The sequence below is a fragment of the Mytilus galloprovincialis genome, chromosome 12, assembly GCF_965363235.1.
Source record: "Mytilus galloprovincialis chromosome 12, xbMytGall1.hap1.1, whole genome shotgun sequence".
NCBI lineage: Eukaryota > Metazoa > Mollusca > Bivalvia > Mytilida > Mytilidae > Mytilus > Mytilus galloprovincialis.
The window spans coordinates 54,321,810-54,335,307 of NC_134849.1; the positions used below are offsets into that span (position 1 = coordinate 54,321,810).

Consider the following 13,498-nt stretch of genomic DNA (forward strand, 5'->3'; position numbering starts at 1 on the left):
TTTAAACTTAAACAACAAAAGCCAAGAAGTTACTATATGAACAATAGGTAATATGGTGGTTGGCTCAGAGTCTGGGTGCACATGTATGAGTGAAATACCTTCCTGTAGAGTGTTGTCCTGCGACCTGGCATGTGAAAAATGTAAAGCTCATTCGTGTCGGTTCAATGACAGAATGGTTTATATATACATGTATATATGAAATCATATGACTTATTATGTTCTCGTTTTCCATTAAAATTTTGAACAAACTGGTTGTAACGAGGTATTTGCATCGATTTTACATTATTCGTTGCTTCGTGTTTATCTTTAAAAAAAATAAAGAGTAAAATTTGAAAAATAAGATCTAATTATCTCTGGAATAAGCACACGCAAGTATATTTTTATTCAATATCTGAATTAACTATTTGAAAAATAGTATTCAATCTTTGATAAAAACAGAAACCGTGTGACTTAAAATGTGGAGCATGCCCTGAATAGCAACTTGAACAGTGACACTGGTGTAGTAATGGGTTGTTGTGAAGTTCGGTTCTTTTATAATTTTTATCTAAAGAATTCAACATAATGTGTTTGGTTTCTTTTGGTTTTATTTTTACCTTTGATACACGAACCTATACATTTTGCAATGCTGATTTTTTTTTTTTTTGACTTTTGTCATTACGACGTGGTACAGGTTGTCGAAAAAAAGGAACATCAATTCAGTTGATCTCTACCAAATGTAAAATTTCAAGCATTTACTCTCAGTTTTGTTAGTAATATTTAATCGGACGATGATCTATGGTGATATTTTTCATGCTATATTTGTGTACTTGGAATTTGTAAATATCCTCTGATTGACCGACATGAGAAAAAAAAAAGACAAACAAGTTTGAGCTTTCTTAAAAGCTGCGGACTGCTTCGCTTTATCATAATTAAAGGTGATATTATATGTGTTTAAGACTGAGTGTACGTTATGGGTTTGCATCTCCGGAGGTGTGCCTAGATTGGCAGAAGTTTTAAAATACAGACTACGCATTTTTGTAAACATTGTATAGGAACATTGTGTAGCAAAACAAATTATGCATATTGTAGGTTGACAAAAAAAAAAAAAAAAAAAAAAAAAAAAAAAAAAAAACATCACAAAAACACGTATTAATAGTTTATATTTCAGTGTGCAATATATGCATAATAAAACAAACATGAATTCAAGACAGTTGATTGGAACTGAAGTACACATAGTTAATTTTCCGGCATTTGAAGTCTTAATCCTTAGACGCGAAAAATCTTTAATTCTTTATCCTGTATAAGCCAGCAGCTGTTACTGTATCTCAACCAATCAGAATATATATGACTTTATTTGAAGATGGCGTGTATGTCGACTGAAACTAATAGCTCCTCACCGTGATGAGAAGCAATGATTCTTGAGGAAGGCGCATTTAAATACAAAACATTTGATATATAACGCATAAGCGTATCATTTTGGTTGTCGTCATGTTTTAGATACTAGTACACTTGTTCAAGATGGAGTTCGTAATCCACGTGATGGTTGCCAAATGTGGAGAAACGTTAATGCTACGGATAATCTGTGTTTGTTGTCGTTTTTATTTGTGTGGTTTGTGTGACTTAACCCTTTGGTTTTCTATGTTATTCTTGTGGATTGCAATATTTGCCGTAAAAACATATATCTATGTTTGACTGGGGGAATTGCGCTTGATATTCATATGATGAAGACATACATGTATTCTTTCAATCAGCTTAATTGGATCTTGAGCTGGAATGTCAATAACTGCTACTAGTAATCCTTTGTTGGTTTATGTATCATTGTCATTTTGCTTAGTTTTTTTTTTCGTACTCGGACTAATTTAAACTGTTCTGCGTATTGCTGTGTGTTGGTACAAAAATGTATTAGGGAGGAAGGAGATTTCACAAAACATGTTTAACTCGGTCGCACTTTTGCGCCTGACTGTCCCAAGTGAGGGGCCTCTGGCTTTTCTTAGTAAATAATATTCGGAGAACCACTAAAACTTGCAATTAAGGATGTTTGCCCCTCTTGTTTTTGATTTTTTTTCCCCCAGATATTCGGTCCTCTGATTGTATACATGTATTTTGCCATTTAAAATTGTACCAGCTAACCCCTATTTTTCTAACTTACGTTATGTTTTTTCAGTGAAAACGTAAGATTGTAACATGATTCCGAAACTTGCCAATTAAAGTCATGCAAAAACATAACAGAAAGGCATGCAATAATAGCCGGAAGCAGTTGATAGATTTTTCAAATCAGCCCGCTATGCACAATATCAGATAATTTAAGAGGGCCAAATAACTATATGCTTATTACATATAATATACACATAAATTAGGCCGTTAGTTTTCTCGTTTGAATTGTTTTACATTGTTATTTCGGGGCCTTTTAGAACTGACTATGCGGTATGGGCTTTGTTCGTTGTTGAAGGCCGTACGGTGACCTTTAGTTGTTAATTTCTGTGTCATTTTGTTCTCTTGTGGATAGTTGTCTCAGTGGCAATCATACCACATCTTATTTTTTGTATATACTTCCTTGAACCTTTACTTCGTTGAAATTTAAGATGTGGTCCACAAAGCGAAAAAAAAAACAACCTTTATACTATTCATTAAGCTTAAAGTTTATCAGTTTAAAAAGTCACAGTTTTTGTCTTAAGGCCAGGCGGTACCAGCTTTGTCCTGTTTTGTAACACGGTCTCGTTCATAGTTTCTTATCAGCAGACCGTTAGTATAAATGCAAATGTTATCAGAGCTGTTCATTACACAAGATCATGAAGGACTCGGTGTTAGGTCTAGTATTCACCTTGGCTCTCGCATGTGCCTTGGAACCAGAGGTTATATTGGAGAAGCCATTTGGATTAAGGCTTAGACTGAAAGGTAAATTGTTGCATTTGTCTATTATTCATAGAATTGAGAGAATAGAAATGGTGAATGTGTCAAAGAGACAACAACCCAACCAAAATGCAGAAAACAGCCGAAGGTCACCATGTTGGCTTCAGCATACAACGTATGAACTAGAGCCTGAGTTTTGTTTCCATAGGCGCAAATGAATTATGGCTTAGACTAAGGTAAAAGTATTTTCTGGAGGCCAACGTATGTCTCAATGTAAAAGCGATTTCTATGATTTACATTCTTATAACTAAATAAATCAATAGACAAGTATCATATCAGTATGACTTTGTACATGTACAAATAGTAATTGGTATAACTGGCAAACTATCAAACTCAGTTGAACAGGTTTTAGATCATTTAATCGAAACAAAGCAGAAATACATCGAACAAAAACAAAGACTGGACTTGGCAGTATACTTAAACATCCGCAACAAAAGAAACACTAAGTACAGATCTGTGAGTACTCACAGCAGCTGACGGCTAGATCAAAGTCATTGCAGTTGAAAAAAATCATGCATCTAAGACTATTATGAAACGTAAATTAAAATTGCAACCCTTGCTACATTGTACGTGCACTTTCATCTGCCTGGGTTCTTTCTAAGGTTGAAACACAGAACACGTTTACTACCATCTGATTGGGTTCATTTCTATGATTCCCACAAAGGCTTGAATAGGATATATAAGGTTGAACACCAGGTCATGCGAGACTTTATTCCGACTTGAAATCTCCATCGCTTTGAAACAGATGCAACATTTACTGTAATCGCATTTGGTTCTATTGAAGGACGAGACCAAAGGAACATAAGCTTTGTACTGCATGACTTCTATCCGTTCCCTTTGATATGATGACATCATTTGCACCGAGTTTACATAATAGGGAATATTCCAGACAATCTTGCTGAAAAAAATTACGTCTGAATTACATTTATTTTTTTTGCAAGACAAATGAGTGTGCCTTTACCTACAATGCAAGACAACACTCGCAGATATGGTGGTTATGTACTTGGTTCATGTGTTATCTTTTTTTTCAAAATTTACATTGTCAACTCGATAAAGTGCACTGAATGATAACTTCTATGTAAACAGGAAAGGGAAATATTTTGTCAAATTCGTTTGCTTTGTTTGTTTCTATTCCCCAAATACATTGTATCGCTAGTTTAAGGGAAAATGATTTTTTTTAAATTGTATGTGTGATGTGTTGTTGTTTGAAATACCTCATGGGTTTTTGGATCAATCTAGTTTCATTTATGTTCTTTGTGGTGATCTGTTGTTTGAATACATCTTCTTTATATATATACATGTATATATACATGTATATATATGTTAATATTATATACCGGTTGGGTGAAGGATTAAAGTAATAAATAATCAAATTAATACCTTGCCCTTTAAAGCTTAAATATTCGAGTTCATCCTTGAACTTATCATCGCCAGTTCACACGTATGTATGTATGTATGTGTCTTATCTTATTAAGTAAGAACTAATTCTTCCTAATAAAAGCCAACTAGACAATGGCTTCCGACATACGTGATGTTAATGTTTAATTAGAAAAGGATACAACAAAAAGTGCATGATTTTAAAACTATACATAAAGTACATTTTAGAACACAGTTCTTTCTTTTGAAAGAAAAGTTCCATTTCCATAAATTTTAGCATGGTTATATTAGGGCAGTGGCGATTAATAATAATTTAAAATCATTTTATCACAATATCAAGCATTAAACATGTTAAAAATACAGTGCAATCAAAAATAAAATATTGAAGATGTTCATAAATAAATAATTTATAACTTTATAATATTAATTAAAAGCATGAAAACACATTTGTATATATACATTACTAAACATATTTTTTTCTAAAATATTTATAAAAAAGTTGATGTCCAAATTATCAATTGCAATCCTCATGTGTCTGTCTTGAAAAAATATTGCTTGCAGCTTGTTGTTTTCAGTAATGTATTCGACTACTGATTCATAACAGCTCGGAGATAGAATGTCATACATTTGTTCTAAATCCGTCTTCACAGATGTAGACTTCTTTTTTTTTTTCATTTCTGATTTTATGTTGTGAAGATCTTTTAACACTATCTTTTTCCCTGTTTTCTCCATTATATAGCTTTCACTTTTAGCATAGTTTCAACATCTTTTCTCTCTTCACCAGATAATTGCCGCTGTCTTGGTAAGAACTTAAATAAATTCTGGTTTATAACATGATAATATGTTCTAAACACATATTTGTTATCATCAGCTTATTCCCATCACTCGTTGTTCGTAGTTGTATGAAGAAAGGACAGCTTTGCCTAAACGTGGCCTGCTAAGGACGCTGACCTGTTTAAAAAGAAAAATCCATTTTTAGAAAAAAAGTTACAGTTTTCATACATTGTTATAATCATGTTGCCTGATCTTTAAAGATGTTTGTGTCATGCTTGTTTTCATTGTCTGTCATTTTTTCTTATATGGTTTAATTTGCCCTCCTGCTATTCTAACTTACTTACTTAAAGATACTTAAAGATGTTTTCCGGTACAGGATCCTCACGGCTCCTCTTCACCAGACTCATATATTAGGTCATAATTATTGCTGTTACTGCTGCTTCCGGTTATAACTGCGCGGTAATCAGAATAATATAGTTCCTCGTTTTTCCAATGATTGTCAAGTCTGTTTTTAAAGGCATTAACAGACTTAACCACTTTTTCTGGTAGTTTGTTCCAGGTTTTTGCTATTCTCACCGTAAAACTATTTTTCCTAAGATTAGTATTAAACCTTTGATGTATGATATTACTACTATTTGTTCTTGTACTGTGCCTATTCTCTGTGCTCGACATCAATTTTAGGAAAGTACTAGTTTCCGGGTCATATTTATTGTGTATGATCTTATAAGTTTCAATCATGTCCCCTCTTATTCTTCTGTACGCTAGTGTTGGTAATTTTAATTTCTTTAGCCTTTCTTCGTAGCTTAGGTTTTTAAGTCCCGGTATTTGTTTCGTAGCTCTCTTTTGTACACTTTCAATTTTATCGATATATTTTTTCTTAAAAGGTGCCCATACTGAACTAGCATAATCTAGATGTGTTCTTACAAGTGTTTTATATAATGGAATAAAGATTTCTGCATTTAGATTTTTGAATGATCTTCTTAATGCCGCAAAGATTGAATTTGCTTTATTTACTTTCTCACATATGCTTTTCAAAGGATAATTCTTCATCAATGACTACCCCTATATCCTTCTTTTTTTTGCATCTGCTTATTTCTTTTCCTAGTAGATTATATTTTCCAATATCTTGTTTTGATTTTTTGCTAATATTTATATGTTTACGTTTTTCTGGATAAAACTTGAGTAACCATGTATCACTCCATTTTTCTAGTTTGTCTAAATCCTTTTGTAATGTTTCATGGTCTCTGTCTTCCTTTATTATTTTAAAGATTTTTGTATCATCAGCAAATAAGTAAGCATCTGAGTTAACGCCTTCTGGTAAGTCATTGATGTACAGTACAAATAAGAGTGGTCCTAGTACTGAGCCTTGCGGTATTCCTGAGGTAACTTCCTTCCATTCTGATGCTTCACCATTTATTGAGACTCTTTGTTGTCTATTTGATAGAAAATCTCTTATCCAATCTAGTATTGGGTTTTTTATTCCATAATTTTCAATTTTCTTTAGCAGCCTTTTGTGTGGTACTGTATCAAATGCTTTCATAAAGTCTAAATATCCATAGTATCATCGTCCTGAACATGCATGAAATATTTGCCACTGGACATTAAGTAATCAACAATCAATCGGCAACTCATAGTATCTTCTATACTCTGTTTCAAATCTTGTATCCTATATATATTTTAATTATATGGTTGCCAACTTATTACCTTAAAATCATACACTTACCCGAGGATGCACTCTTGTGATCTTTTCCTCCATGATGATGCACACAGCATAATTTCAATTGCCCATATACTAATTCTTCATTGATGTTTCTGTCGGTGCATTACGTTTGCGCGTATTACCATTACATTTGCGCGCAAAAATTATTTATTTAGGTTGAAAAGTACTCACCCATATTCAGTTCATTTGGTTTGTAATATTTTTCAAATTAGGGGCCTACAAAAAATTTGTCCTAAGTCATATACAGGTACATGATAGGTTTTTTTTTTCTACAGGAGAGTTTGTATTTTGATTTTTAGAATATATTTGATTTGATAGTTAAAGTTTTAGTGTTTATATGAGTAACAGTAACAAAAGTTTTTAAATATAAAATTTTGATATTTAATTATTATTCTTACATTTTAATGCCAGTGAGATATAATTTAATCAGAGCCGGCTAAATAGCAAATTTGCTATTTTGCCAGTGCCGGTCAAATAGCAAATTTGCTATTTTGCCGGTGCCGGTCAAATAGCAAATTTGCTATTTTGCCGGTGCCGGTCAAATAGCCACTGCCTTATATTAGATTTTATACAATTTGTTTCCAAGACTAAGCAATCCATGTAAAACATTTGAAACGATATTTTTTTCTTGATAATTTCGTGTGCTTGTTTTAGATACTACGAGATTTTCGAGCATATATATCCGAATGCTTTTAAAAAAAATTACAGCTGATTGTTGAGATTCAAATTTTGTTAAGCTACCATATAAAACGGAGAGTGGTAAAAGATATAAAGCCTTTGCTCGCCAATCCCTCTACACATGCGTTTTAACGTTCAATTTATCATACTACATGTACATTTTATTTCCAATCCCTCTACATATGTTACTTTTCTGTTTATCAAACCGTCTTACTCTAACCTTACACACATATGCAGGGGCGGATCCAGCCATTTTAAAAAGGAGGGGTTCCTCACCCAGGACAAAAGGGGGGGGGGGGTTTCCAACTACATGTCCCCATTCAAATGCATTGATCGTCCAAAAAAAAAAGGAGGGGTTCCAACCCCCGGACCCCCCCTGGATCCGCGCCTGATATGAAACTGTTCTTTTCATCATACTGCCTTACTCGTGTCACCCTTCATACAAAGTTACTGTTCCATTTATCATACTGTCTTACTCGTGTAACCCTCAACACAAATGATACTGCCTTTGCTTCCCTATCTCTGTACACATTTGTTACTTTTAAATCTACCATACTGCCATTATGGGACGTACAAAAGTGTTCCTTTTCTGTTGTCCATTCCCTGTTTTTAGTTTCCGTTTGATCGCGCTTTATTTGCTCGTTTGTCTGCACACTTTCATTGCAGTCTTTTTTAAATTTCAGATGAGTCATCACTTTTAGGAGTTAAGTTTGAAGTACAGCCAGAGGGACAAAAGATTTACAAAGAGTTCATAGAACACACATGTGAGTGTTTAGTGCATGTACTGATTTATTATAATATATTCAACCGTCATTGGACATCGTGGATCAACCAATCACGTATTGTATATATTTTTTGATTGGCATAAAATATACAAAGAATGTTAATAGGTGTAACATGTGAGAAAAGGTCTAACTTAAAAAAAAAAAGAGGATGTGGTATGATTGCCAATGAGACAACTCTCCACAAGAGACCGACATGACACATAAATTAACAACTATAGGTCACTGTACGGTCTTCAACAATGAGCAAAGTCAATAACGCATAGTAAGCTTAAAAGGCCTTGAAATGACAATGTAAAACTATTCAAACGAGAAAACTAACGGTCTTATTTATATTCCGGATTTGTTCACCCCGAAAAGTAGATGGTAGATTGGGTGCGTATTATACACAGCTACATACGGTTTTTAATTTATTTTTAATTTGTTTATCAATAGCGTTTTAGTCTTTATTATTGCATATTTCAAGACTTTTTTTTTTATTAAATTTCATTATTTGTCATTTAAAGAAAAGGTACTATACAAAAGAACTGATACCACGACAGTTATTTATTTTAAGAAAACTTATTTTCAAAATGGACACCAATTAAATCTCATTTAATCTAATGAAGTGATAAAACGCTAATCACGATCATATTATATTTTCTACAGTGGATGGAGCATGGGAGTTTCATTTACCGGAAGTTAAAATAGCTCCTGGAGGAAAATTAAGGTACAGACTAACAGCATACTTCGAAAATAACATCGAGGAATTTGATTGGAAGACACGTAAGTGTATAACATAGTTGTAAATGTTGTTGTGGGTTGAAACTTTTGACCGAATCTTATCCTCAGAAATGCCCCCCCCCCCCAAAAAAAAAAAAAACAAACAACAAACAAACAAGAAAAATAAGAAAGAAAAAAAAACCAACAAACAAAAACAATACATACGGAAAGATATTGTTTTTCAAATCAAGAAAACCCATATTATGGATGAGAAATTGAAAACTTTCAATATATAAAACAATTGATAAAACGAAGGGGAAGGACTAGGTATGACCCCTGGGCTAAAACCCTTAGGTGGACTATAAAGGCCATTTATTTGAGATGAAAGGTCAATGTGTGAAGAAGTTCCGATTGTATGCGACAAATCGTATTGGTCATCTTTGTATTACTTATCTTAACCTATTTTTTTATGTCATTTTGGTACATGGGTTATACAAAGTGACTTTAGATGTTTTCCATAGTGCGTAGCGAGGCTTATTGACGCATCACCCCAAATTTCCATTTATTCTTATTACATTACTATAAGCTATCATTGATTAGATGACATATGTTCTGTACAGATGAAGTAGAGCCTTTAAAGCCTGTTAGAAGTATGAAGAGAGCCGTTGTATTCAGAGATGACTACAACAGCTTTAACCAGGGTAGTTACAGTATAGAGTGTTCAGCATGGGGAGGCGGAGTAAGTCATTTTAAATAATAAAATTATTAGTAAACGTGGTTATATTATAATTATTGTTATCCTTTACCGTGGCGGTTATAGAATACTTTATACGTGGGGGCCTACTGACTGCCTTAGAGAGGCCCAACTCCAGTCTTGCTTAAATAATTCCATAAATAATCAACCAAATTTTCCTACAAAAAGGGGAGGGTGGCGGCAGTAACAAAAGAGCTCCACCTAAATCGTCCTCTGCTTTATAGAGACGTAGATTTCCCCTGAAAATGCTTTTACAGGATTGTTTTCGAAAAGTGAACCTATTAAAATGATAATCTTTTAAGAAATTATTCATTTTTTTAACACAAAATCCATAAAGTTAAAGGTAATAGTACATTAAATTGACCAAACCAAAGATTTCGGTAAGATTTGAGATACAAATTTTGCTCTATGGCATGGACTTTTAACTGAAAATCGAAAACTAATGCTTCTGTTTCTTTTATTGTCTGAAATATTACTGCTTGAATTCTTTCATGAGAGGAGAAAATTGCTAAAAAAAAGCATATCAAATATGCAAAAAACGTTCTGAGATTTGTCATTAAGTCATCAAACCTACAATTTCAAGTACAAAGATTCAAAGGTCATGTTTGATGCTCGAGGGCTACTTAAATACTTAATTGATAGGAGTGCCGCTGAGGTTTTGTTAGCCTTTTTTCAATTTGTTGATAAAAACACAGCCAGATTAAGAAACAACAAGAAAGATGACAGACACAAAAGTTATGGGAATTTTATTGATCTTATCATATATTTCTGATAGTTTCCCCGACCTATTCACATATTTTCAAGCTTGAAACGGGGACCAATTCCAGCGACACGTCCTATCACCTCGTACAAAATGTATACAGGAAGTGGACCCCCGAGGTTTGATTCCATTGTAACATTTGTAACTCGATACATGTAATTGTGTATAAATACATTGTGCTCTAGTGTAGTCAGGATAATTTTAATAAAATTGAAAATGGAAATGGGGAATGTGTCAATGAGACAACAACCCGTCTATTCAGCAGACAACAGCCGGAGATGTTTGGTAACTTTTTAATCTGCACAAAAAACTCGGCAATACAAAGAAATATGCATGTATTTTATAGTACTAATACAGATAACAAAGAATGGTATGAAATATATTTTGTATAGCCCATTTTCTATATTATCTTTGTCGTCTAATTTATCTGTCTATTTCCTTTTCAGAATAACGAATTTCAAGTATACACAAACCAAGGCAAGAACCTGTTCTCCAGAGGAGGTCACCTCTACATCAAACCGGTATGTAAATATTTATATAATTTGCAGTCATATCATATATGAAAACAAAGATTGCTGCTGATCAGCTATAAACGTTTGTGACAGTTAACGACATCAGTAAGTCTGTTTGCTGATTACAATTCTTTGAAAGTTTATTTATCTTTAAAAATCGTTGAAGTACAAACTAACAGGGCATAGACGGAAATCATTCGATTGCTGTTATTGACCTTACAAAAAGAAAACCAAGATATCACATTGTCAGAAATCCGAATATAAGGCACAAATGCTGAACAAATGTGTTACCCCATAATTTTGCTATATTTCATATAAATATATAAAAAAACACATTGCTTTATTTTATTGACACGGGAGCTACATTAAATTGTGTACTATTTGATTTTTTTAGTGGAGGGGAGGGGGTGTTAATAAGATAAAAAAAAAAAGCCCTGCATTTTTTCTTCGAAATAATTACCGTTCTTACCTTTTTTTTTTTATATTTTTCACTCTGTTCGGTCCTGCCCTTTTTATCATTTTTTCCTGACTTTTAGTTACATAAATTGTCATCCTCCCTTTTTTTTCCAAATTGCCCATTCTACCTTTTTTTAATCAAAACTCTTGTCCTGCCTTTTCTCAAATGTCATCCTAGCCCCCTCTCTCCTTTCCCCCTAAAACCTAAGTTTTTTACGAATACATCTTTAAACAAAGATGTTATAGACATGTAATTAATTTTATTGTACACGAGTGATGACAACACGTTTTTATCTATATACATACTCAGGGGCGGATGCAGGAATTTTCGAAAGGGGGGTGCTAACCCAGGGCAAAGGGGGGGGGGGGGTGCAAAGGGGTGCAAAACATATGTCCCGATACAAATGCATTGATCGGCAAAAATAAAGGGGGGGGTGCGCACCCCCGGAACCCCCCCCCCCCCCCTGGATCCGCCACTGATACTAGTTTTAAATTCCAGACTTTAACAATCGATGACCCTCACTACGATTCCAACAGACTATATCATGGTCGTATGATTGTGAAAGGTAAGCTATCATTTTGTTTTTGTTATTCAAACTAGGACGTGCATGTAACACCTTGAATTATGATACTTTTTTCGGGGAAATCTCTTCATTTTTTTTTGGTTCGGTTTTTGAAAACCTGACGTTCAGTAGTTGTCGTTTGTTGATGTTGTTCATAAGTATGCTACGCGAGTTATTCAGTGTGAACCACATTTTTGATGTTATTTCTTCATAGACAGAAAAAAATATTACAGTCATTCCTTAAATAACTACATGTACAGTATAGACTCTTTGAGATGCATCTGTTGTTTCCAAGATAACAGCCTAATCAATTTACACCATATTATGTTATTTGAAATATTATTATTATTATAGTGCCATGAAGAAACACATGTTGCTATCCTGGATAAATCATGTTCTCTGTAAAACCTTCAACAATAAGCAAAATCAATTGTTTTTTATTCTAACACGTTTTTAAAGACGAAGTTAATTCTTAGGGTATCACCAGCCCAGTAGTCAGCACTTTTGTGCTGACAAGAATTATCATTGATATAGTTATATTTATAAATTAACTGTTTACAAAATTTTGAATTTTTGAAATACTAAGGCTTTTTTTACCTCAGGCATAGATTACCTTAGCTGTATTTGGCAAACATTTAGGAATTTTGGTCCTTAATGCTCTTCAACTTCGTACTTTATTTCGCCTTTTTAACTCTTTGGATTCGAGCGTCACTGATGAGTCTGTTGTAGACAAAACGCGCGTCTGGCGTATATACAAAATTTAGTCCTGGTATCCATGATGAGTTTACTTATACATGTTATAATCACTTGCAGACGATTTTTGCGGATATTGCAGTCAATCCACTAACTGGGGATGTGACAGAACGGCTGTCAATGGCAACGTATTGAACCCAATCATGTCTGGAAAAGTTACAACGCATGCGTCAATCAGATACGGAACTGTAACTGTTCGAGCAAAGATTCCTAGAGGAGACTGGATTTGGCCAGGTAAAAATATATCGTTCTCTCTAGAATTGCACTTTTAATTTTTTTCTAGTAATGTTTACTTCTTACAATTTACTCTATAAATTCTTCTAATTATATGCAAGTACAATGTTTGTGCATTCTTCCTTTTCATTAATTTCATACATCATAGAATAATAGCAAATTACATGTACAAATGTACAAAAATTACAGATATGCTGTCTGATTTATACACGTATAAGTCACGTGAACATCAGCATTCTGAATCGTGTTACAAACTTGCAGATTTAATATATATTTTATTTTGAATTTTCGAAAGCAAGGCAACGAAAAAAGAAACAGCACATCTACCTTCTTAAAGAGTTGTTTAAGATTATTTTAGACGCACCATATTATTCTTTTTGCTTGATCATGTTTATTGTCATTGTCTTTTTTCCCGTATTCTCCCCCTTTTTGTCCGTTGCGTATAATCTCTTAATTTAGTGGTTGTCGTTTGTTTATGGGTTAAATATTTGTTTTTCAATAATTTTTTTTTTATATAAATACGGCCGTCAGTTTTCTCGTTTGA

The 13,498-nt window shown here is 33.4% G+C and overlaps 1 protein-coding gene across 1 annotated transcript in view; it reads left to right on the plus strand.

Moving 5' to 3' along the window:
- The first annotated feature begins 2,726 nt into the window (after positions 1–2,726).
- Positions 2,727–13,498, plus strand: part of LOC143054249 (beta-1,3-glucan-binding protein-like) — a 36,080-nt gene continuing 25,308 nt past the window's right edge. The window contains exons 1-7 of the mRNA XM_076227178.1: positions 2,727–2,874; positions 8,122–8,202; positions 8,869–8,985; positions 9,543–9,661; positions 10,883–10,957; positions 11,904–11,970; positions 12,781–12,954. Coding sequence (XP_076083293.1) covers positions 2,769–2,874; positions 8,122–8,202; positions 8,869–8,985; positions 9,543–9,661; positions 10,883–10,957; positions 11,904–11,970; positions 12,781–12,954 — 739 coding nt within the window. The 5' untranslated portion in view covers positions 2,727–2,768. The remainder of the gene's footprint in view (positions 2,875–8,121; positions 8,203–8,868; positions 8,986–9,542; positions 9,662–10,882; positions 10,958–11,903; positions 11,971–12,780; positions 12,955–13,498) is intronic.